The sequence below is a fragment of the Pelodiscus sinensis genome, chromosome 15, assembly GCF_052426305.1.
Source record: "Pelodiscus sinensis isolate ZL-2025 chromosome 15, ASM5242630v1, whole genome shotgun sequence".
Taxonomy (NCBI): domain Eukaryota; kingdom Metazoa; phylum Chordata; order Testudines; family Trionychidae; genus Pelodiscus; species Pelodiscus sinensis.
In genome coordinates, this window is record NC_143066.1 from 36,885,088 (window position 1) to 36,910,855 (window position 25,768).

Sequence of the window (25,768 nt, forward strand, 5' to 3'; positions counted from 1 at the left end):
GTCTTTCAAACGTGAAAGTAGTCTGGATGCGTTTTTTTGGAAATAAAACCCCTTTTTTGAAAAAAACAAACAAACCCCACTCTTCCTAAAAAAAGGTTTACGTGGTTTTTCAAAAAAGCGTTTTTCCCCCAAAAACTGCGTCCAGACTACTTTTGCTTTCGAAAGACCCGCTTTCGAAAATGCAATCGGAAGAAGATATGCAAATTAGCACCGCATTTGCATATCTCCTTTCAAAAAAAAAAACCCGTAGTCTAGTCATGCCCTACGGTGCCACAGGACTGCTTGTTTTACGGGGGGATAAGCTTTTCCGACTTGCAACACCTTTCTTCAGCTTCCACTTCATGAATCTGATGAAGAGACTCACAACTCACGAAAGTTTCTGCCTGAATAAAAATGTTCCTCTTGAAGGTGCCCCCGGACTCCTTGCTGCAGCTCTTCCAAAAGGTATTTCCGAGTGTAAAAAAAACTGCCCCATAAACTTGTCTCATGAGACTAAGCAGCTGCAGGGCGAGGTGTGTTCACATATAAACACACATAAACGTAAAGCAGACATAACCCCGTGTTTATAATTGATGAGGATTAGAAAGGGTGCCAGACAGCCAGCTCCCCTCCCGCTCCGCCCACGACTAGCCTCGCCGATGCTTTACCCTTCCTGAGCCAGACTTCCTGTGACCGAAGTTCCACGGGCCGCTCAAATCAGCCTCCTTCATGCGCCCGACCAGCCCGCGCTAAGGCCAGTGGGTAACAGCCGCAGGGGGCTTTCCAGGGACAGCACTGAGTTGGAAAGCTCACAGGTGACTTTAAATCCCTTCTCTGCATTGCTGGCGCCTTAGAACAGGGGTGGGGAACCTAGTTTGGGTTAAGGGGCCACTGACCCACAGAAAAATCAGTCGGGGGCCGCACGCAAGTGAGAAGTGAGGAAAAAACCCCTCCCTGTGGCTCTCCCCACATTCCCCTCACACACCAGAGCCTGGGGGGGAGCCCAGCCTAGTAGATTTTGTGTGCACCAGCCCCCAGCGGGGAACCAGAGGGGCTGGAGCACCAGTGCAGTCCTGGGGGGGGGGAGCCTTGAGCCTCGGGGGCCAGATCCAGGCAAGCTGAGGGCCGCACCTGGCCCCCGGGCCTGAGGTTCCTCCCCTCTGCCTCAGATTATTTGCACGCACGGCACTCTGAAGGCACCGATTTGTTGTCTCCTATTTTTGCTCTTTACGCGACTCTGAACTTGGGCAACCTCAGGGGCGTCAACAGCCTCCCCGGGTCCCTAGGCAAGGTGGGGTGGCGGCTCCACACTTCCGGAAGGGGCAGGGCCTCAGTTGGGAAGCGTGGGGCTGAGGGCAGCCAGTCCTCCATGCCTCCTGGAGTGCACCACGATGGCTCCCACGTCCTCTGGCAGAGATTTATAAGAACATGAGAACGGCCGTATTGGGTCAGACCAAAGCTCCATCTAGCCCAGTGTCCTGTCTGCCGACAGTGGCCAGCACCAGGTGCCCCAGAGAGGGTGGACCGAAGACAATGATCAAGCGATTTGTCTCCTGCCATCCCTCTCCAGTCTCTGACAAACAGAGGCCAATGATACCATTTTATCCCCTGGCTAATAGCCTTTTATGGACCTAACCTCCATGAAATTATCTAGCTTCTCTTTAAACTCTGTTATAGTCCTAGCCTTCACAGCCTCCTCTGGCAAGGAGTTCCACAGGTTGTGTGAAGAAGAACTTCCTTTTATTAGTTTTAAACCTGCTCCCCATTAACTTCATTTGGTGTCCTCTAGTTCTTCTATTATGGGAACTAATAAATAACTTTTCTTTATCGGCCCTCTCCACCCCACTTATGATTTTATAGACCTCTATCATATCCCCCCTCAGTCTCTTCTTTTCTAAACTGAAAAGTCCCAGTCGCTTTGACCTCTCCTCATATGGGACCCGTTCCAAACCCCTCATCGTTTTAGTTCGTGATTGAAATGTAATGATTTAAATTTAATTTAGTACAAGATTTAGATTTAAAGGGCCAGCCGCTCTGGCCACTGCACAGAAGCAGCAGCAGCCGGGAGTCACAGGCCCCTTTTGGCCCCCTTCCGCTCTGGGGTGGACCTGAGAAGGCCAGACAGTTTCTGCCTTGCTTGTGGGTGTTTTCTAGTCACTGTCCCGTGGGTGCTTGAGACCCGGCCCAGCCTGCCTTGTTCCAGCCACACGCGCGGCCAGAGATCCAGGAGGGGCCCAGCCCAGAGCAGCGGAAGTCAATTGGCAGAGCAGGTGGCAGGACCATAGGACGGTTTGGGGCAGCCGCCCCGGGGCCATCGCTTTTGGGGGCAGCCTGAGGGATTACGGGGGAACCTGGTGCTGGCAGCAGGGGCCAGACCTGCCCCTGAGCTCACCAGCAGCGGCAGGAGCCACGGGCAGCCATGCGACCCAGCACCAACCTGCTCCGCTCTCCCGTGTGCACGGGGAGGGGGGGGAGCCCCAGGTTGCCCTGCTTCTGGCTGCTGTGGTGAGTGAACAGGGCCAGCTTCTCCCCCTCCCAGGAATCCTCTGGGTCGTGTCCCTGGGGGGAGGGAGTTTGAGGGAAGGGGTGGAGCGGAGGTGGGGCAGGGGCGGAATAGGGCAGGATGAGGCAAGGCGGGGGCAGAATCAGAGGGGGAGGGAGGGTTGTCCTGGGCCCTGCCCCATGGTATGTCTACATAGCAAAGAAAAATCTGCAGCTGACCCTCATCAGCTGGCTTGGCTTTGCGGGGGACAGGGCGCCGGGGCTGTTTCGTTGCTATGCAGACTTCTGGGCTCTACCGCTAGGCCTCGAGGGCCCTGTGAGGCGGGAGGGCCCCAGAACGCGGGCTCCAGTTTGCACAGCCGGGGAAGAATCCTCCAGCTCCAGTTCTGTCCGCCCCGAACTGGCCGGCAGAGGCCAGCCACAGGGGTCTCCTCGTGGTGCGGACAGAGCACAGAAAGTTAAAGTGGTTGTAACTCCTTCTCTCCCCCTTTTCCTCCCCCCTAGCCCTCAGGTTCAGGCCGGGTTGAGGAACAGCAGCTTCCCACTTCATGTCATGCAAGGGCCTTTGCAAAATCCCCGACAGCTGGACTCCACAGGGGTTTATTGCTGTCGAGATCAGGATTTTACAGGACTTTTCTTTGGCTCGCACGCGACAGATTCCTCATGAAATACCCCGCAGCGGCCCGGTGGATTTGCTTTTTGCCTCCACGGTTCATTTAGGAGCGTTGGCTACTGACCCGGCCATGACGATGAAGAAGTCCAGGCGGTTCCATGTGTCTCCTAGGTAACACTTCTGCCCGAAGATTCCCAGAGCGACCATCTTGATGACCATCTCCACGGCGAAGAAGGCGAAGATGAAATGGTCAAATGCCTAGGTCAGAAAAAAGACGTTTGCAGTGAATTCTACCGTGATTCTGTCTTCGCAGGCGTAACCCTCCCCCGCATATGGATGTTTCTACTGTACGGGTTCTGCGTCTTGACAACGGACGCAATGAAACCATGGCGCATGGAGTCGAAAAGTGTCAGCCATAAAACCCAAAATACATCCTGGATTGCCTGCTGGGTGACAAAAACACCGCCTGAAATGCAACTGTCGGGTTTTTAGTGCGGGGGAACAATACGCAATTTCTATTCTTTTCGTGGCAAAGACACAAGCCCTCAAACATGTTCTGCTTGTAGTGTATTTACTTTTGCATTTAAAGCATATGCAAATGAATATGCAAATCCCACTCAGTCCTCGGGGGCCTGGCAAGTTGCCACTGAGAAACTCTGCGTTGCACACGCTGTGTGTTTGGGGTGCCCGGGTTTTGCACCATGCCCCAGCTGAAGCAAATCTCTATTAGACTATGTGCTGCAGGTTAAGGAACTGAAATAGTATGGCAGGGACTCATTGCTACTACATGTCACCCCAGAAATGATGAAGATGCAGTGGGGATGAATGGATCGTTATTACTCACACGGAAAAAGCTGTTTCAAAACAGACTAAGAGAGCTGGAAGGAACCTCAAGAGGCCAGCAAGTCTAATTCCCGGCCTTGTTTGGAGGCCTGAACGCATAACAGAAAACAGGCAGCTATAAACTGGCTTCCTTTGCATATGCCTTTTGGGCATGTATGTGCAGGAGAGTGATCAATCTACTCTAGGGCTGTGTCTACACTGCACCCCTTTTCCGGAAAAGGGATGCAGATTAGACACTTTGGAATAGGCAAATCCGCGGGGGATTTAAATATCCCCCGCGGCATTTGCATTAACATGGCTGCCGCTTTTTTCCGGCTTGGGGATAAGCCGGAGAAAAGCGACAATCTAGACGTGATTCTCCGGAAAATAAACCCTTTTCCGGAGGATCTTTTATTGAAAGTAGGAAGGGTGGGAAGATGGGAAAACCCCTGGATTGTTGACATTTGCCTATGAACCTTGACCATCCCTTGCAGGTGGTTGCATCTGCCGATCTACTGGGGACCCAATGGCAATTCCTTACTGTGGAAGGGCCTGCAGGGTAACATGTGCGTTTCAGGGTCAAGCATGCACACTGCAGGGACACCGCACCCGCAGGCATTACACTGGTACACATCATGCTCCACCAAGGCTGCGCTGCTCAGTAGAGGCCGGTTTGGAGCTTATGAGGCGAGTTAGTGAAGCAGACACAGATCACAGCGGCTGGCGCTGCCATGTTTTGCTAAGGGAAAGCCCCTTAGGCTATGTCTACACTGCGGGTTTTTTTGCGGAAGAGGGTATGCAAATGGCACACTCATTTGCATATCTTCTTCCAATTCTTTTTGCAGAAGAGGTTTTGCTGATAAAAAGCCCCATGTAGACGGGGTCATTTGTCAGAAAAAAAAACCACCCTTTCGCAAGATCCCTTATTCCTCAAAAATCGAGGTTTACAGGACCTTGCAAAAACAAATGGCCCCGTCTACACAGGGCTTTTTATCCGCGAAACCTCTTCCACAAAAAGAATCGGAAGAAGATATGCAAATGAGCGCACCATTTGCATATCCTCTTCTGCAAAAAACCTGCTGCGTAGACATAACCCTAGAGATGGGCAATCCGGTGGCACGTGTCAGTCGTGGGATGGCCTGGCGCATGTGCTGCCTCCCCGCCAACCCTTCCTGGAAGCTATCAAGGTTCCAGGAAAAGGGTTTATGAGCCCAGGACTTGTACACCGGCCCCAGTGGACAATCATCTGTAGCTTATTCGGATTTAGCTGGCAGCCTCAGCTGAGGAACAAAGCCAACACAGAGAGTGAATGATCTCGAGAGAAAAGGATTGAAACGAGGCAAGACCACCGGAGCCTTTCACACAGGCCGCCACACGGCCGTCGGTCAGGTTGCTGCCAGCCTGGGCTGGATTCAAAAGGCAGAAGGCTCCATAGCCTCCAGTCCTGGAGTCATCAAGTCCCCTACAGGAAGGGTTCCTGGGACGCTGTACCTGGATCCTGAGGGTCCTGACTGTGAACCGAACCTCCGGGCCCAGGCTCCTGAATGAATCACTAGCTTAAAAGGTTCTCTCTGCTCCATTCAGTCATGTTTTACCCACCAGCTGTAAAAGCACATCCTGTTGCCTGAGTGTGTATAATTCGATAGATTACTTATGAATTTCCACTTACCACTTTTAGGCTTGGCAGGTTCTTGTCCCCGAATCAGGGCCAGTATTTGAATTATTCTATGGCTGGGAACCCTGATGGGCACAGTGGGAGCACGCACACTATAGGAACTGTCGTGTATCTCTCAGTATATTGTAGAGATTTGTGCTTTGGTCTGTGTGTCTGCCTGTGAGTCCATTTGTTCAAGAACTCCTCCTAAACCGTCAGAGCGAGGACCACCACATGCGTTAGGCAGCTTCCTTTTATCCTAACTTGAAGCAAGGCCAGGTTGTGCCAGGACATTGGAATGTGCTTAGAATGTGACTGTTTTCCATAACATGGAAAGTGATGGGGCAGAGAGAGGAGGGATGCAAGTCTCACAGTCACCACTGGGGGGCAGCAAAAGCAGAGGAGAGCTGCCCTGCAGAGTCACCTCTGAGGGCAGCCGCACCACCAGCGGAGTGGCCAACTGGGGATGGGGCTCTGCTGTCTTGCCTGCCGCTGGCCCAGGTAAATGGTGCTCAATGCTTCAAACCCCTCCCACCACCTCTACGCCTCCCGGGAGCACCACCCAGAGGACCATCCTCCCCCCCCCCCGCCTGCACTTCTGGGCCATCCAGCATGGCCGCAGAATGACCCTGGACTGGCCCTCCACCCCAAATGCCTCCGCCCCTGGATGGCCCCCTACCCCAAGCCGTTGGGCTAAGCCCCCACTCAAACCCCTGGGCCAGCCTCCCCTCCTCTGGCCCCAGGCTAGCATGGGGCATGCCAGCGGGGGAGGTCTGCACAGTAGCCCCTGCCTTCTTCCCCCCTCTGATCAGACCTAGGAAATGCCAGGTAAGTCTGCAGTTAGCACACCCACAAATACCTCAACTTCACAAGATAAACAGGGAATGCGTTTCTGTATGGCCACATATGCACCCCATTCCTTCTAGAATAAACTGAGGTGTTAGCCATCATCTTCCTCCTCACCGTCTCCTTCCCCATCATCACCAGTGGCCATCATTCCGGCACCTCCCAAGGATTGCATCTCCTTCTCCTACCGCCCCTCGGCTGGGATGCCCCTTTTTGTTGTTATGTTTGATGCATATTCAGTAGGGGACGTTTCCCTTTCTCCTTATTTGTATTTCTTCACTTTATGAATGGTGAAATGTCCTTCTCCTATAGACCAGTGTATCATTGATCTCAACTCATTATCCTACACGTCAATTCGTTACTGTGGCCCCTGTTGTGGTTCTGTCTCACCTTTGTTATTTCTGTCGTAGCTGGTTATTCAGTCAGGTCATAACCGGTTCTTTTGGGTTTCTCAAAGTTGTGGCGTCCCGCTAAGTTTGGGCCTATTTTTGGTATTATATTGGACCCAAATACACGCACCTTGGCTTTGCTCTCCAAGGGCATGTCTGCACTCGCAAATTATTTCAAAATAACGACATTTGAAATAATCATGCCCAAAATAAAATCAAAATGGTGTTCTTCTCGGAGGAGTTCCGATTTTGAAATAACCTGCCTGTTATTTCGAAATGATGGGCTTGGTCATGTAGATGCTCCACTTATTATTTCGAAATAAGGGGAGTTATTTTGAAATAACTCCCTAGTGTAGACCAGGGCTAGGTGAAAGGTCCCGTGCTTTGGTGAAAGGTGCTAGACTTTGTCTTTGCTCAACATACAGGACATGGCCTGTAAGCCCCTCGCGTTGCAGTCAAACTGCATTACTATAAACCTGTTCTAATAAACAGAGACTCAATCCCAGAAGGCAACAATAAGTCGATAAGATTCTGTATATCTGTAGGAAAGCAAGCAGGTTAGCCCTCTAGGCTACGCTCTTACCTCCAGGATGGTGCATCGCTCCGACTTGCACTCCACGTCTTCGCAGGGCTGGAACATGCCCAAGGTGACGCAGTTCAGCAAGATGACCAGCATGCTGACATGCTCGAACCAGGTGAGAGCAGCGAGTTAAGGAGGATGCACTTGGTCAACAACTGGCAAAGATCCGGGAAGCGTCAGCAGCACCGCGGCACCATTCACACCCCAGAGAACTCGACCCACCCCGGCATTTCTAAGAGACATTAACAGCCAAAGTTTCTGGGAACTGACAGGGGAGGCTTCCTGCAATGGGGACTCCTGCTGAGATGAAGGGACAACAGCAGCCCCGGAGCGGTGCAATGGGGCAAATGAGTAGATTTCACATGTGAAGTTCTGCTTTCAATCATCAGTTTGCATAGTTCATACACGAGGGACAGCAGATGAGGACAAAACACTAACTCTTTGTTCTTCCATAACATCCCTCTCAAAGCCCTTTATTGGCATCAATCACATCCTCAAACCCCCCTGCACAAGATGTAATAATTCCAGCATTATAAAGAAGGGGAAACTGAGGCCAGGAACAGTCACGTGACTGAGCCTAAGTGATGTGGTGAGTCAGTAGAAGAGACTTGATTGCAGCCTATAAATCCTGTTTTCTCCAAGCACACCACACTTTACATCATTACTTTCCTCAGGCATGGGCCTATTCTGTGCCTCGGGTGCACCCGAGACTTGACTAGTGGTTCCATTTCCATTTACCCATTTTCCAATTCAAACTGATACATTCCCATTGTTCCCCTGTGATGTTCTCAGAGCAACCTCCAATGCTGCAAATCCAGGGATTTCCAGAACTCCCCATTGGTGCGGTGTCAGAAGCCCTGGGAGATGGGAACTCGAGAATGTTATTTGGGCCTGCCAGGCTGTATTTCTGATGTGGGGCTGGTTCAGTTGGCACCTCGGAGCGACCATGTTTTTAACAAATGTCTGATCCACAGCTACAGGAAAGCAAAAGGCTCTGAGTTAGCGAAGTGCAGTGTGGCTGAACTAAGAGTGAGAGCATGTCTACACTATAAAATGAGGTGGATTTTATTTAATTCAACTCAGAGCCTCCAATGTGACAAATGCAATTTTGCAAGTCCCCACTAGGTGGCTTTGGTTGATGGAGCACATCCGCACTGCCAGGGATTGCAGCGACCCAAGGAGTGATGCATCGTGGGTAGCTATCCCACAGACCCTGAAGCAGGTTGGAATTCAGGGCTAGGATCCCAAAGTCTAAAACATGGTTTCCCAAACTGGGGGGTGTGAAGAAATTCCAGGGGGGGGCGGGAGGAGACCCAGCCCCCCCCATCAATCCTCCCCCAAGAAAAAGCCCAGTCCAGCCATCTGCTCGGGCATCTACTGGAACACGCACAACTTGGGCTGGCTGGGGCAGACTTCAAAATGGCTGCCTTAAAAGGGCAATGCCTGCTCTGCTCTTAAAAGGGCAATCTTTTTTTTCTCTCACCAAGTTTGGATGCTATTTTTTGGGGGTGGGGGCATGAGGGTTTCTCAAAAATCAAAAAGGGGGTGTGATGCCAAAAAGTTTGGGAGCCACTGGTCTAAACCATTGTTGTGGGTTGTTTTGGCTGTACGTCATCAGCTTCCCATGTCTGTGGGTCAGAACCAGCCTTGTCCTGTGGTAAAATTTATTTCCACATGGCACTGCTGGGTGTCCCTGGGATAGCCCATACCCAGAATGCCCTGTGTGAATTTGACACAGATATCAGCCTTTCCTTGGCTGGTTTGGACTTTTTCCTGCACAGACTCCCCCTGGAATCCTACCACAGCAATCGGATCCCCTGTCTTCTATACACTCCATGCTGGAGGCGTTTGTGACCCTGGACATGCTCAGCCTGGCTGGGGAACTGAACATTTTGAACGGGAAATGAACATTTCGAAATTCCCTGGGCTTTTGCTGCACACCTGACAGAAGAGCTTTGGAATTTGAACAGGCCACTGCGGAGTTAACACTGGAACACTTTGGGGTCACCACCTGAGGGAGCCAGTAAGTCCGCCTTACAATCCACAGTGTTTACACTGCCCTTAATTCGAGGTGTGAATGTTACTTCAAGCTTTACTCCCCTCATTCAAGTGGAGGACTGGGATTGCTTTTAAAAGCCCTGTAGGTTGATGGGAGGGACACACTCATTACAAATTCGACCTATTGCAGAATACCTCCACCTGAGCGTCTAGGAAAAGAAAATCAGAGGACCAAATGCTGCAATGAAAATCCGGAGTGACTCCAGGAACTTCGGTGGTCATTCAAGATTTACACCAATGTAAATGAAAGAGCAATTGGCTTCAAAGGGGATGAAGAAAGAAGAGATTTTTTTACGGGGGATATGTTAATGCAAAAAAAAAATTATTTCTATATCAGACAAGCCTGCGGAAAGCTATCCTATTTGCATCCATAGTTTCAGGGGGAAAAAATACCCTCCCGGTCCTTGTCCTATTCATTACTATACAGTAAGTGGTTTGTTCATTATACAACATCCCTGCTCCTCCTCCCTTTCCTCCCCCATACTGTCTGACTGCTCTGTGTTTGCAAGCGCTGCCTGGGTAATAAATCCCGTGTTTATCATCTGAAGATCAACTAAGGTTCATGAAAACCATCCAACAAAAACCAGAGCCTGGGTTATCAGGCCTTCTCATCTCTGGAGACCCAGGTCTAGTGTGCCCTGGTGGCCCCATGTTGTATCCTTTATTCATCCCACCCATGCGTGTATCTTGTGCTTGTCCCCGAAGAGGCTTTTGAAAATGTTCCCTGGGTCTGCCCGGCACGCACATGCATCCGACAGGATGGAAATCACCCGCCCAGGAGACAGCTGGAATTCCGCTACCCTCCAGATTGCTCAAGCCAACTCGGCAGCAGCCTTCAGAGCTGTCGTGCCCAGCAGCCTCGGAAAGAGCGCAAACCACAGCAAGCCCACGCCTCAGAAAGGGAGAGTGGGGAACGCCGCACGTGAGACAGCCTCGCCACAGACGCCCTCCCAGGCCAGAGCAAGGGGGAAAGGAGGCCATAATGAAGACGGCTCTCATTAAAATCACAAGCTCTGCTCAGAGGAACCAGGTCTGCGGCCGGTGTAAACTATCGGAGGGAGGCCTATCGATTTCAACAGAGTGGCAGCAATTAAGGGTCTGACTCCAGGTGTGCACACTGTGCTTATCCGCATGGTACCTGAGCTTCTAAGGGTGCCTATATACCGGAGAGGCGATTTCTAGCTGGAATGGACATACGTCCATTAGCTCTGATCAATCTAGCCGCATGCAGACAAGGCCGTCGCAGCTGCTGAATACACACATCATGATTCCAATGGGATTGTGTGTGAGGTGGCAAGCCCACCTTGCTGTCAGCACAGCCCCCCAGCACTGCTCTTTTAGTGTGCTAGTTTGAGTAGAGCGAAAGCAGGTCTGGCTACCTGAGCTGCTAATGACACCGCCAGTGTAAAGCTGCCAACAGAGACTGCCCTTGCTCCAAAGAGTGCCGTACAAACAGGACTGGTTAACTTCTCTGCTGGCAAAGCACTGGTTTCAGAGGCAACCCAGGCCTGTTGGGGAGAGGGGGCAGATTGAGAGCACTCAGATTCAGAAATTAAAACCTGGGAGGGGGGCATGTGACCCTACAAGGCCCCACTCTCCCCAGGCATCACCTATGATTGGTTTCAATGATGTGATACCCAAGAGTGATTTGCAATGCAATCTAAGCCTGGAGGAGATCTTTAATAGCTCAATATTCCAGCTACACCCAGCAGACACACCTACCACGTTGTCAATCCAGTCAATTTCCACTGATTGGGAAGTCACGGATTCACAGCAGAAGAACAAAGTGAGAGTTTCCAACTTTTCTGAACAAATGTACTACAGGTTGAATCTCTCTAGTCTGGCACCCTCGGGATCTGACCAGTGCCAAACCAGAGAATTTGCTGGACCGTGGGAGGTCAGTATTGTCTAGCAACATTACCAACACTTCCACTACGTACTGGTCTATAAGATGACATTTAGGGGCAAATTAGAGCTAAAGAACAGCCCAGAACACTGGCAGCCAGGACTGATGGCTGTAAACAAACTTTATGGGACTACAGGAAACTTGGACGCATCCATGATAAGTGGCCATCTGGCTCATGAACATCATGCCAGACCACAGATGCCACACCAGAGTGCCAGACGAGAGGGCTACGTCTACACTGGCGGCTTTTTGAGCAAGAACAGCTGTTTTTGCCCCAAAACTTGCCGGGTGTCTACACTGCACGTGTGTTCTTGCGCAAGTAAATTTACAGTCTAGCGTCGGAAAATAGGGCTCCTTCTGGAAGCGTTATTCTTCTCCCCACGAGGAATAAGCCCACTTGCGCAAGAGCTCTTCCACAAGAAGGCAGTGTAGACAGGCAACATGAATTTCTTGCGCAAGAAAGCCCTATGGCTAAAATGGCCATCAGAGCTTTCTTGCGCAAGAGAGCATCCACACTGCCATGGATGCTCTTGCGCAAAAGAACATCTCTTGCGCAAAAGCACATGCCAGTGTAGACGCACTCTTGTGGAAGACTTTTTGCACAAGAACTTTTCCGCAAAACAGTTCTTGCGCATGAAGCTGCCCGTGTAGACGTAGCCGAGAGGTTTAACCTGTAGTTTATCTAGAAAAATAACCACCACTCGCTACAGCTGTGGCAGGCAGTGATTGCCACCTGCCTGCTAGCTACAATCACTCATAGCAAGCAGAGAATGTGGGCTGGCTAGGACACACAGAGAGTCACTGAATGGACACACCAAGTCAAACGTGGAACCTCAGGACAAAGGGTGAGAATGGTGGCCCTCAATGGCCGGCGCAAAAGCTAAAGCACCATACAGAATGGTACTTGGATGGGGGTTTGACAGCCAACAGCCAGTGGGTTAAGGCGCCGTGGCGGAATGAGCATCGATGGTACATCCCAACTGGTACATCTGTCAGCGCACGTAGCATAGCTGCTGTTTGCAGGATGTGAGGATGGGGGAATGGCTGCCGAGATCAAAGGTCAGCCTTTCATTTGGGAGGTGGGATTATGGACACTAAGGAATTGCAGGCTATGGGCAACACCAGGCTTCGGCTGCTGTTGCATGAGCGGCATGCTGTGTTTAAGGAGCATTCATTTCCTTGTTCACTATAAGCCCTCTTTGTCCTTAAAAGAAAACCAGCAGCAGGCTATGAGGCCACCATGTGTGGTTATAAGCACAAGTCGCTGTAGGTGGTGTATTTCTTAAAGCCCCAGGTCCTGGAGCCAGGTGATTACCCCAGCCTGTCAGGTGATTACCCCAGCCTGTCTGCTTTCATTTAAAGCAATGACTACATGACGGCAGAGAGAAGCTTGAAAATGTGCCCCCCCTCACCCAGCACACCCTAATGCCTCAGAATCCAGAAGGCAACCCCCTCCATGTGTTATTTTTAAAAGCTTGTGATTTGTAACCTGATCTCCTGACTGGCAGGGGGAAGAGGGCTGACTCAGGACTTTCGAATGCTTAGGGTTGGCAGGGTGTTGGTCAGGGTTTTCTGTAGCTTAAGGTTCCTTGCAGACCTGCCCACCTTATCGCTGAACTGCCCACGGTCTCCTACAGAGCAGTATGAAGGGACCCATATTACAGCTGCAGGCCCCGGATTCACGGAACTCGGCTATTGTTGAAACACCAGCTTAAGTTTATTTATAGTTGATCTCTCCAGATGCCATTACGTTTTGATGGGGGGGGGGCGTTTTTAGGCATGTCTGGCTCCACCGGGGCCTCGTCTTTGGGCTAATTAGAAGCAGAGTTAGAGTCCTGTTCCCTAAAGAAAACAGACCATGCCAGACCCAAACAAAAACCAACTCCCTGCCGCCATCCTTCTTACAGCGCTTGCTGAGCTTGATGGGTTTCATGTGGAACTCTGTGTAAACACAGCTCCCGGGTTACTCCCAGATGCCTGCATTCACATTTGTCTCACGCTTTATATTATATTTTCCATGAAAAACATTAATAGCGTGTAGATTTACTGCTGGCAGACGGGGCTGTAGCAGGAGTGCTGGAGAGAGAAATTCAGAACAAGGAACAGTAGTACAAGCTGACTCTTGCCAACGTGGCTTTTGTGACATGCATTGCTGAGAGCTGGGGGCAGAACCCGCAGCACGAACACTCCTGCAACTGTCACGCAACTGCCTAATTGCCAGCAACCTCGACAGGCCAAGAGCTAAGTGGCTTGTGGGATGAGAACTGCCCCCTGATCCGGAAGGGCCGTGGCCTTCAGAAAAGAAAGGGACCGAGGTCTAAGACATCACAAGCAATATGGTAGCAAAGTGGATGATCGTGACTGTTTTCAAGTGATCTACTTTCTTCTGCTGGAGTTAGAGCTATGCTGTAGAGATGGCTGCTCCCTTGTTTTGAAAGCTCAAATCCCTCTTCATACTCAGCCAAGCAATGGCCTGCATCACTGTGGAGGAACCATCAAGGTTCTCAGACATTCTTTAATTACGAGAGACATTGTGTCATAGAATGTCACGTATCCCTCTGTCCAGGCTGTTTCCCCGCTCTGGCACGATAAACGCAGAAGTGGGGGACCACAAAAGTACCCCCAAACCTTATTTTTCCAGGTTTTGGTATAAAACTTCCCCCCCAAAATCTTAAAAAACTAGGTTTTGGGGATAAAAATCCACTGCCACCACCCAAGTAATGATAAGGAAACCAGGGAGAGACCACTTGGGAAATCTCAGCCCCTAAAGTTAAACCAGGACACAAAAATTAACCCAAACCAGGTTAATAAAAAGAAAAGAGAAATAACTTTTATTATCACCACAATATTCCTGCTATAATGACTAGATGGGAATGTCACCAATTAATATACTCATGGGGAGTTCTACCATGGGCCAAAACTTAGTTACAAAGGAGAGAAAAACCCATTTTTAAATGCACAGACATCAGATTCCCATTCCCAAACCATAAAACAATAAAACCTAACGGATTTATCTGGACTTCACCCTACTTACAGATAGTGAAAAGTCTTTTCTTGGAGCGAGACGTTTTGTCTGTCCCCCTCATTAGCTGGAGAGAAACTGCCCAGGGACAAAGGAAGGAAAACCCCCAAAATTCCTTTGACCCAGTTTGAAATCCCGATCTGCATTTCTATTGGCTGAGCAGATACCTTGGTAGGTAAAATTAACCCCTTAGTGCCCAGGCTGCTGCCCATCTCTCATGGTCATGACACCCTGCAGACCAATCAACCACTTTCAGCACCTCATTTTAATCAGGGGGGCCTGCACAGACATTTCACCGGCAGGCCAGCCTACAGTAATGAGCACAGAACAAAAACTGTAGATAGATTGCACTAAGTGATCAAACTAGCACAAAGCTGACCCAAGTTTAATTTACTCCGTCTAGCCTCCTCTAGCAGCAATGTAACCATCCCCTGCATCTCTCTGTAATCGATTCTGTGGCCACAATAGAATAATAGGCACCCGTGTTATTTCAGAGATGGAAAAATATCCAATGGATCATTTTTGCCCGGATATCTGTCTAGCTCAAGATTGTTTCCTATAGCAAATGCTCTACTCTGTATGGACAAGTATGGGCTGTCATCCTTCTCAGACTCCTCTCCCATGCACATCAATGAAAGCAACAACTTTCATGCTCTTCTTCTCATGATAAATAAATTCATATGGCTTTCCATAGCTTTTTATCTCAATCAGGCCTTCGTTACTGCCATTGAGTGCCTGAATTTAGATATGTAAAGAGGAGACATCTAGGATGAAATCCTAGCCCCACTGAAATCAACTAGAGTTTGCCAATTACTTCAATGGCAGATATGCAGGGCTCTGGGTAAATAAGTTTTCTCTTGCCTGAATAAGCTTCCAGAGACCATGGCCACATAACCGAGGCAGGCGCTTGAGACTAGTTAAGAGCTTGCCTGGAACAGCAGGTTAATCAGCCAATTAAGGCCTGTGGGGCTGCTTTAAAAGGTTTCCCCTCAGGTAAGGAAGAGGGAAGGAAAAGAGTGAAGGACTGGGAGGAGTAGGTATGTTGCTGGAGAACTGTGTGTGTGAGCTGAGGACTGCAAGCAAGACAGAGTGCTGTGGAGGAGGAAGACAGGCCTGCCCAGGTACCAGAGGAAAGGTACTGGGAGAGATTGCTTGGGGAAGTGGCCCAGGGAAAAAGCTGCCAGACTGGGAGTAAAGGAAACCTCGTCTGTTGCCCTTGTCTGTTGGGGAGTAGTTCCCCCAACTCTCTCCCATCCACTTCAGAGTCTGCCTGAGAGGGGAGATCAGGATGATGGAGGGTCTTTCAACCCAAACTGGGGTGACCTTGCCTCTAGAAAAAGAAAAGGCTGCTGTGTAGAGGGTCACAGCGACTCTGCAAGGCAAACACTGTCCCTTAGAAGCATGGTTGGAACTTTGCCACAGCACCTACATGTGAAAGGACATCCATAAAGTTTAAATAAGCTTAAGTGAGTCCCGGAAGTTATTTTCCAGTAAGTCAGGAATGATTTTGGAAGGAACATCTACAGCATGGTGGCCCAAAGAAAGCTCAAGCCATGCAGATTACAGAATTGTAGCCTTGTCCAGCAAAAGACATCCCTGGAAATTCTCAAGAGGAGAAAAGGAACGTAAGACCCAAGCATTAGAAGAAATTAGGGAAAGGAAAAATTAGGCTGAAGAGGAATAAAAGTTTCCAAATGCTGGGGTATTTTAGGTTGTGGACACCTCAACTAGAAGTGATGGGTGTCTCCTCACTTGGGATGCTTAGCCCAGTCTGGGAAAGCAGTAGAGAATGCATGATAAGGGCTAAAGTCGAATTAAGCTACGTAACGTCAACTACGTTAATTGTGTAGCTTAAGTCGAAACAACATGGCGTTTAGGACTGTCTACACAGCAGGATGTCGAAGGAAGAGCACTCTTCCTTCATCTTCCCTTACTCCTCGTGAAATGAGGATTACCATGAGTTGGAATAAAAGTCCTCCAGCTTGCCATGATTTCGAAATAAAGGCTTGTAGCGTAGATGCGGACTGTTATTTTGAAATAACATCAGTTATTCCGAAATAATGCTGCTGTGTAGATGTGCCCTAAGAAATATACCAAAGGACCAGTGAAGAATTTGCCCATCTGATATTTCCATGTGAGCATATTTCTCCCACCTCTCTCTTAAACCTACCCTAAAAAGACCAATGCCTGACACAATCTTACAGAAGCATGCTGAATTTTAACCTCCAGCCGGGTGCAGGGAGGTTTGCCATTGTTCTGTCTCACCAGACAGATTTCTCTTCTCTGGGACTTGGGTTTTGTGCAAATGCATTAAGCGCCTGGCCTATTTACTTTCACATCAGATTAATGACAGTGATTTGTTCCATAATTCGAAAGTGGGATTACTCTGAGAGATGTGGTCTAACAGAACTAATCCTCCTTCCCCTGTGGTGCTCAGAAACTCCAGACAGAGGCAATTCAGTTCATTCTCAATTTCTCTTGACAATGCACTAAACTGAGAATGCTATGTCCCTTGTTCGCAGTGGGACATGCTCCAATCTGAAAGAAAATTGGTTTGGTAAAGGAACTTCTCTGAGGCTCTGGTTTAACCTATGGCCTGCTGCTTTCGTAAAGTGTCCTCCAAGCCAGGAACAGTGCTGACACACTCATAGATAGGGCCCTACAAAAGTCACGATCCACGCTGGTCAATTTCACCATCACTGGATTTTTAAAATGGTAACTCCCATGATTTCAGATATTTGAATCTGAAATTTTATAGTGTTGTAATTGTAGGGGCTCTGACCCACAAAAGAGTTGTGTAGGGTTAGTGGGGGAAGGGGAGTTGTGGTACTGCTATCTTTATTTTTGCAAAGCTGCTGGCAGAGGCATAGCCTTCAGAGCTGGGCAGCTGGAGAGCAGCGGCTGCTGGCCAGCAGTCCAATTCTGAAGGCAGAGCTACCGCCAGCAGCAGTGCCGAAGGCAGGACGGGTTGGTATGGTGCTGCTCCCCTTATTTCTGTGCTGCTGCCTGCAAAACTGGGCTGTTAGTCAGCAGCTGAAACCGTCCAGGTGCCTAGCTCTGCAGGTGGGAGCACAGAAGTAAGGGTGACATGGGTATGGTATTGCCACTCTTATTTCTGTGCTGCTGCTGGCAGGGTGCTGCCTTCAGAGCTGAGCACATGGCCAAGACTATAGCCAGGGGTGGGGGGAGAAGGCTGAGGAGGAGAGCTTTGGGATGCTGGAGGGGGCTCCAGCTGGGGTGCAGGTCAGGGCTGGGGCAGGAGGGGCTGACATTCAGTGGCTCCCCGGTCAGTGATGCAGCGGGAGTGCTAGGGCAGCTTCCTGCCTCTCCTGGCACCGCAGACCAGGCTGTGCTGCAGAAGCAGCTTCCCATCAAATTGGAGTGTGGAGTGAGTGCTCAGGGCAGGGGCAGTGTGCAGAGCCCTGTGCGCTCTCCCTTTTGTAGCCGGTTGCTTCTGGAGTGCAGCACAGACTACGGTGCCAAGACAGAAAAGACCCAGTCCCCGAAATTCCACGACTCAGTACTGAGTCATAGTTTGGAAACAACCAGTGCAGGGTCAAAGCACCCAAAAGGCCAGATTTCACGGGAGGACTCCAGATTTCACAGTGCGCAACCTGTTTTGCACGGCTGTGACTTCGATAGGGTCCTCCTCATAGAACCTGTACTGGGTCCGCCGGCATTGTGACAGATGGTGAGATTCTGGCAGAGGGTCACAGCACAAAATGGGAAAAGCTAAGCCCAAGCCACCATGTTCACCTGGGTCAACGCAGAGCCCAAGATGGCCTCTTCTGGCCGAGCACGAATGCTGCCATCAAAGCAACCGAACCAGTGCAGCCAAGGGTGATTTGTGAACACTCCGGAATTTAGGCTGCCACAGATGTGTTTGACTTAAATAAGAAGATTACATCTTGTTAGTGGGTTACTACTCTTCCCCACCTGTTGCACAACACGTCAAGCGGCAATGGAATAGCACATTGTAAATAACAGTTTGCTTGCTGTGAAATTCCAGATGACTTAATAACAGTGAGTAGTGCACCGCTCCAGAATGGCTCATTTCAGCAATTCTTTTCGGTGTATCAGGAAAAAAACACCTCATCAATCCCTTACTGTGCACAGTCAAATGCGCCAGCCAATAGCAGGTGTGAGTCAATGCAAATAGCAAAGGAGTTGATAGCAATAAAAGCCCTACTGGGTACAAATCATTCATAGACACCACCCGTGTAATAGTGCAACATACTTCCCAGCGGGAGCCTGGGACTACCAGACCAGAGGCTTGTGGAGAGGCAAACATTTTCATAGTACTATCTACTATAACAAGCTTCTTGATTCAAAGCAAATTTGCCATGAAATAATGGCAGAAGAACTACATGTTCGGAAACGACAACGGAAGGCATATGCAATGGCATGTAGTTACCCTCGCTGCAAACGGCACAGATGGTTAGATTCCAAATGGAAAGTGGCTGGCAGTTTACACGGGTGACACCCATGCAATCCGTGTTATTGTCATACATGATAACTACTCCCGTGGGTGAGTGCTACCGGAGGAGAAAATTCACTGGCTCTCTGTTTCTTGCAGCCATCCAAAATGCTGAAGACAGTGCCTCCGCATGTTGGCAGTAACACCCCATGGCTCAGTGGAAACAGAAGTTATACTAGAAAACACTACGAAATGTCATTGCGTAGCCACTAGCATCTGTTAGTATTTTATCCGATTATTTACGACTAAAACTATACATTAAGTCGCTCAGTGACATCCACCAACAGCATGTTCACTAAAACGAGACTGTACTATCGAGAGCAAAAGTAATAAAAAGTGACTTTTTAAAAGAAACAAATGCATATATGGAGACGAAACTACATTCCAAGTGGATTACAGAAAGTGGAATACTAAGCGGACAATCAGACCAGTACAGATGACAAAAGTCACTGGCTATGAAAGAAACAAGAAGCAGTCAAGATAGACGGCCAGTGATGAATCCACTTTAATGGCCACACAACCTACGGAGGAAGGGACAGTTCTCAGAATAAGAAATAGCTATGTGATTAAAGAGAGTAACTTTAAGAACATAACATCAGAATAGCCATATTGGGTCAGACCAAAGGATCATCTAAGCCCAGTTCCTGTCTGCTGATAGTGGCCAATACCAGATGCCCCAGAGGAAGTGAACAGAACAGGGAACCATCAAGAGATCCTTCCCTTGTCACCCATTTCCAGCCTCTGATAGACAGGGTATGTCTAGACTGCATCCTTCTGTCAGCAGAGGGATGCAGATTAGGCAGGTCGACATTGCAAATGAGGCAGGGATTTAAATATCCTGTGACTAATTTGCATAAAAACGGCCACCGTGTTTTGCCGACTCAGCACTTTGTCGGCAAAAAAGTGGCAGTCTAGAGGGGGATCTGTCGAGAAAGAAAGCCTCTTTCGACAGATCCTGTAAACCTCCTTGCAGGAGGCATAAGGAATCTGTCGAAAAAGGCTTTCCTTCTCGATAGATCCCCCTCTAGACTGCCGCTTTTTGCCGACAACGTGCTGAGTCAGCAAAATAGGGTGGCCATTTTTATGCAAATTAGGCACAGGATCTTTAAATCCCTGCCTCATTTGCAATGTTGACCTGCCTAATCTGCATCCCTCTGCTGACAGAAGGATGCAGTCTAGACATACTCACAGAGGCTAGGAACGCCATTCCTATGCCTACAACTTCCATGCAACAGACAGGGAAATCCAGTCGTGTCAAGGGTTGCAGATCACCTGCCGTGTACTCATCACTGGATGTAGAAGTCTGTAGTTGGAATGTTTGGATGACACTGTGTTTCAGTATTGCGCACCCGACAGGTTCAAATATCATAGAGAAGGCCTTTAGAATCACGGGGGCGGCTTAGCCATTGGGAGATTCTTTTTTAAAGGACCACAATTTGTTTTGTTGGCTTTTGTTTGAGCAAGCAGGGGTAGAGCCCTGCGCAAATGCAAAATGTATACCTGTATCCGCATCCCTATCCACAAAAACGAACAGCGGATATAAAACGGATATAAAGTGGATATCTGCAGATTTGCAGGGCTCTAATTAGAAGCCCCATTTTAAATTTTAATCTGTACCCATTAGGGCTGGCAACTGATTAAAAAAAACCCAAAACAACAGAAGTACAAAATTCTCATGTATTCCCATGACTCCAGGTGCTTGGGTATAAAGAAAAACAACAAATTCTAATGTTAAAATCATGAGAGCTGGCAAGAATGGAAGGGAAGATGTAACAGGGGCAGTAACCTGTAAGCACATCAGGTGACTGGTGCCAGAAAAGGGACTTCAATCTCTTACCAGCGTGCCTGAGGTATGTCTACACTACAGAGTTTTTTTCGGAAAAAAGGCTGTTTTTCTGAAAAATCTTCAATTACGTCCACACTGCAATCGTGTTCTTTCGAAAGTAAATCGAAAGAACAGAGGGGGTTTTCCGACATTGGTAAACCTCTTTCTACGAGGATGAAGCCTTTTTCTGAAAGAGCTCTTCCGCAAAAAGGCATGTGTGGACGGGAAAGAGGGAGTTCTTTCGCTAGAAGAGGAAAGAGGAAAAAGCACAGGTGCCCCGGTGGCCACTCCGTACATAGTAATCACAGCTTACATGCAAGAGAGCGTCCATTCAATTGAGACGCTATCTTTCAAAAAAGCAGATCACTTTTTCGATGCGCTTGGGCAGTGTGGACGCTCTTTCGGAAGAAGTTTTTGCAGAAGATCTCTTCTGAAAGAAGCCTACAGTCTAGACATAGCCCTGGTTTATCACAGCTTCATCCCCATTACAATCCACCTCTCTCTGTACAGCAGGACGTCAATAGACCTGAGGCTATGTCTGGATATGCTGGGCTTGGACTCGACCCCATGTACAGACACTTTTCGCTTGCTTGCTTGGAATTCTTCCAGGTTCCCAATCGTCCTTTAGTTTGCTCATGTCATCGCACCCCACCTGTAATGGCTGCTGACCCATTAAGAGTATCACTGTACAAACACCAGTAAATTTTAGTTGCCATGGAAATGATGGCTCTCAGCAGCCAGTGAAGCATCACCTAGTTTAAAGGCAGCCGAGTCGGTGATTAAGCAGAGTTTTAAAAATAAAAGACAACAGGGAGACCTGCCGTCATCTGTCACTAGAGAGAATGATAATTATAAGAGATTTGCTTAATATTTCTGTCTGTACAGCAAATTCTAGTGTGCCGGCCACTAAACCTGAACTAAGCTAATCTCCAATTCCCACCTAAACTTGAAAACATACTTGCAAACGATCCCTCACTCTCACTGGCCTTGTGAGACAGGCCAATCCTCGCCTACAGACAGCCCCCCAACCTGAAGCAATTTCTTGCCACCAGCCACACATCACACCTGAGAAACACACACAGGAACCTACTTCTGCAACAAACCCTGTTGCCAGCTCTGCCCACACATCTCTGCAAGCAGTACCATCACAGCACCTAACGACAGAAGCCACCCCACCAGAGGCTCATACAACTGCCCATCCTCTAATGTGATTTATGCCATCAAGTGCCAGCAATGCCCCTCTGCCATGGATATTGGCCAAACCGGACAGTCTCTGAGCCAAAAGATTAATGGACACAAATCAGACATCCGAAATAGTAACTCACATAAACCTGTAGTGGAACATTTTAACCAACCTGGTCACTCAGTCATGGATTTAAAAGTATTCTGCAAAGGAATTTCACCACCCAGTTACAGAGAGAGTCTGCAGAACTGTAATTCATCTACAGATTTGACACTGTTACCCTAGGCTTGAATAAAGACATTAATTGGTAACTGCATTACAAAGCCAATTTCACCTGCTTTTGACATCCACATTTTCACATTGAGAGCTGTGAATGGGACCCATCCAGCCCACTTAATTAGCTTCGTTAACATGGATCTAACAATTGACAGGTACTTCTTTTGCTGTTACATATATCTTGGATTCTGTTATTTCCACTCCAACTCATCTGGTGAAGTGGGTCTTACCCACAAAAGCGCATGCTGGTTTTGTTAGTCTCGAAGGTGCCACAGGACTACTCGTTGCAAACACAAGGCTGTTACATTTGAGGGAGACTGCTGTTGGAAAATCACTTTGTCCAGGCAAAGATTGTTCTCCATAGTGTACTAATGAGTGCTTTATCTGAGATAAATTGAGATTTTTTTCCTCCTGGTGGGATTTCCAAGAACCATCATGTTTCAAGACCAGGGGACAAGTATTAAATTATCCATACCTCCAGCACTTTGCAGATGAGAAAGCACTATCTGATACCAATTATCATTTATGCATAAATGCATCTCTGCAGCAAGACTTCCATTTCCACACTCAGCGCCAAATTCAGAGTGGAGGTGTAAGTTATATGTTGGTAGGAAACAAGGGAATCTTAATTGATGGAATGTACATGCCAAAGGCTAGTGGGGATATAAAGTTGTCAGTAAAACCTGATTTCTCCCACACAGGTTTATACAGTCTGCAACAGGCCAGCAATCCTACCCGAGTGTGTAAATTACCACTCACCTATTGAAATGCCTCTTTCGCATCTGGATTCGGGCCAGAGCTTAGAAGCAGTCGACTTTAAAACCAGCTACTTCTAGGAAATGATGCCAGTGCACAGTGTGCTATCACAATTGCTAAACTGATGTGCCCAGTCACTGAAACAAAGGTTTTAACATTTCTGAATTAACATCAGAGTTACCGCAAGGAAAGACTCTTGGTTCTGAAGATCAAGAAGAGCCGTTGCAAGAGCTGTTGCCAAGGGCTGCTCTACAATGACCAAGATGATCACCACTCTGTTCTCAACCATGTCAACTTATCTGGCCAGGATCTGGCTTGATCCATTATTGATTAATTAGATCAGGCACACAAGTAGCAGAGAACATTTTAGTCTTTGAAACTGACCTAATCGGAGCCGGAGCAAAATGGTTTGTCACCGAGGCTACGTCTAGACTACACGCCTTTTTGAAAGAGGCTTTTTCGAAAGACATTTTCGAAAGAGCGCATCTAGACCACAACCAGTACTTTCGAAAAAGCAAGCCGCTTTTTCGAAAGAGAGCACCCAGGCAGTCTGGATGCTTTCTTTCAAAAAAGCACAGTTTGCATTACATAGCGCCTTTTTTCAAAAGAACACTTTCGAAAAAAGGCATTATTCCTCGTAAAACGAGGTTTTCCATGGTCAACAAAACCGCCGCGTTCTTTCTATTTACTGTCGACAGAATGTGGCAGCAGTTTAGATGCAGGTAAAGATTTTTAGAAAAAAGGCCACTTTTTTCAAAAAATACCTGTAGTCTAGACACATCCTAACACTTCACATTTTATAGTGTACAGAAGAGATTTTATATGCATTTTTAAGACAGCAAATGTTTCCAGAAGAGGAGTCTTATTTTTCTTCTAATTCATAGATTTATTGGTCCCTGATTTGACTGAAGAGGGAGGGGGGGGAGGGAAGGAGAAGCCACGCTGCTGCTGTGTGTGGAGTTGGCAATCCTCCCCCATCAAAGCAAGTCACGAAGGAGTCTGCCCCGCATGGGGTGGTTTTATCTAGCCCTTCTGGTGCTTTAGTTGATGAGACCTTGGCTTTCCTACATGAGAAATTTACACTGCTATAACTTAAGATGTTAATTTAAAGCAATATAGTCAAATAGTTGCAAAGTGCTGTATGGACACTCTTATTTCAGTTTTGCTTACGTTGCTTAGGATCACATTTAGGCTAACCAGAAATCAGCTGCTCTTCAATTGAAATGAGTGTCTACACTAGGATTTGCACCAGTTTAGCTAAACCGATTTAAACTTAACTGGTGCAACTTTGCCGGGTAGACAAGGCCCTAGCTTGTATTCTGAGATGGCCTGTATTGTTTTACATTGTGACACTGAAAGGAATACAGTCAAAACAAAAGAAAAATAACACACAAAGGCAGTGTGGTCCAGTCAATTTGAACTCAGGAGGAGATTCTAAGCATGGCTCTGCCACTGGCCTGCTGGGTGATCTTGGGCAATTTACTTTAAAATCACTCTGTGCCTCAGTTTCTCCTTCTGCAAAATGGGGATAATGATACGACCAGCTTTGTAAAGAATTTTGAGATCTATGCGTGAAACTTGCTATGTAAGAGCTGGGTATTATTAGCATTTAAAAACTGACAAACATTCCCTATTTTTGTCACTAGTAAACATTTGATTCATAGCTTAGAAAAAAAAGGAATATTCAGACAGTTTTCCTCATTCTACCTGGCTTATAGGTTGACTCTGATGCTGTTGTGATGATGATGATGTTGCTCTGATGTTTGTGACCTCATGTATGTTCTGTTTCCACACTTCAAGTGAGGGTTCCCATTTCTACTATAGAAATAATACTTATGGGACTAATCAGTGCTCCTCACATTTGTAATTTCTCAAAATTCTTTGAGACAGATGCATTAAATTTGCTGCTTGTAAGTCTCATGATACCGGGTTTGTTTTGTTTTCATGAAAAAAAAAAAGTAAATTTCTGGCCCTCCAACTTTTGGAAAAAAGTTTGAAAATGCAACCAGCAGGGTGAGAAAATAGAAGGCACAGAACCTCCCTTCCCCCCACATTTATTATTTTTAAGGCAATCTCTTAGGTGTTTGGGGAGGACTGAATCATGGTTTCTAAATGCTCGGGGCTGGCAATACTGTTGTTACTCAACCACATTGTAGCTTTACTGGACCGCGACACTGTGCATAAGTCTCTGAGGAGTATAAGAACAAGAAATGAAAGCCAAGTTGTAATTACATGGGTTTACAGAAGAAACAGTCAGCGGAACCTTCAGTTTTTAGTCTACGATGCTACTAATACCTGATCCAAAAGGCAAGGAGATTTAAAAAAATATTTGACTATTGCTGGATTTTTCAAAGAGTTCTGAGTCAGGTGCCTGGCTCCTCCTGAAAAAATAAGATTTGGGCATCCAGCTCCCATTGGTTCCTTTGAAAATCACAGCCTATGTCCCTTTAAAAAATAAACCCCTCTAGAAGCCTAAGGCTCCAACCTGGCAGTTTATACATCCCTGCACCCACGAGGTTCTACCACCAGGATCAGGGCCTAAATTCAGAGTAGCCGCCATGGGACAGGGAGGAGGGGAGACGTAGGCCTGTAACTTTAGTACCTCAGCAGATTCTGTTGCCTCCGAGATTTGTAGAGCTTCACTGAACGCAAGGCAGTGATTGTAGTCCAGTGTTTCTTAAACTTTTTAAGACCGAGGAACACCCCAGCAATAATTTTTTTTAATGGGGAATACCAAGGATTTTTTTGTTGAGAAAAAAAAGCTCCCAAGGAAAAGTTGTGGAGAAAAAAAAAAGGAGGCTTGTCCCTTTAAGGGCGACCATTTTTAATTTTGTTCTTCCACGGCACACCTCTGACTGCCTTGCGGCACACGGAACACAC

The 25,768-nt window shown here is 47.9% G+C and overlaps 1 protein-coding gene across 3 annotated transcripts in view; it reads right to left on the reverse strand.

Annotated features, from left to right (window-relative positions):
- Window positions 1–25,768, reverse strand: part of CACNA1H (calcium voltage-gated channel subunit alpha1 H) — a 576,049-nt gene that overhangs the window by 263,992 nt on the left and 286,289 nt on the right. For all 3 annotated transcript variants that reach the window (XM_089769319.1, XM_075899792.2, XM_089769320.1), the window contains exons 3-4: window positions 7,389–7,500; window positions 3,219–3,352 (exon numbers count right to left, since the gene is read on the reverse strand). In XM_089769319.1, the coding sequence (XP_089625445.1) occupies window positions 3,219–3,352; window positions 7,389–7,500 (246 nt within the window). The remainder of the gene's footprint in view (window positions 1–3,218; window positions 3,353–7,388; window positions 7,501–25,768) is intronic.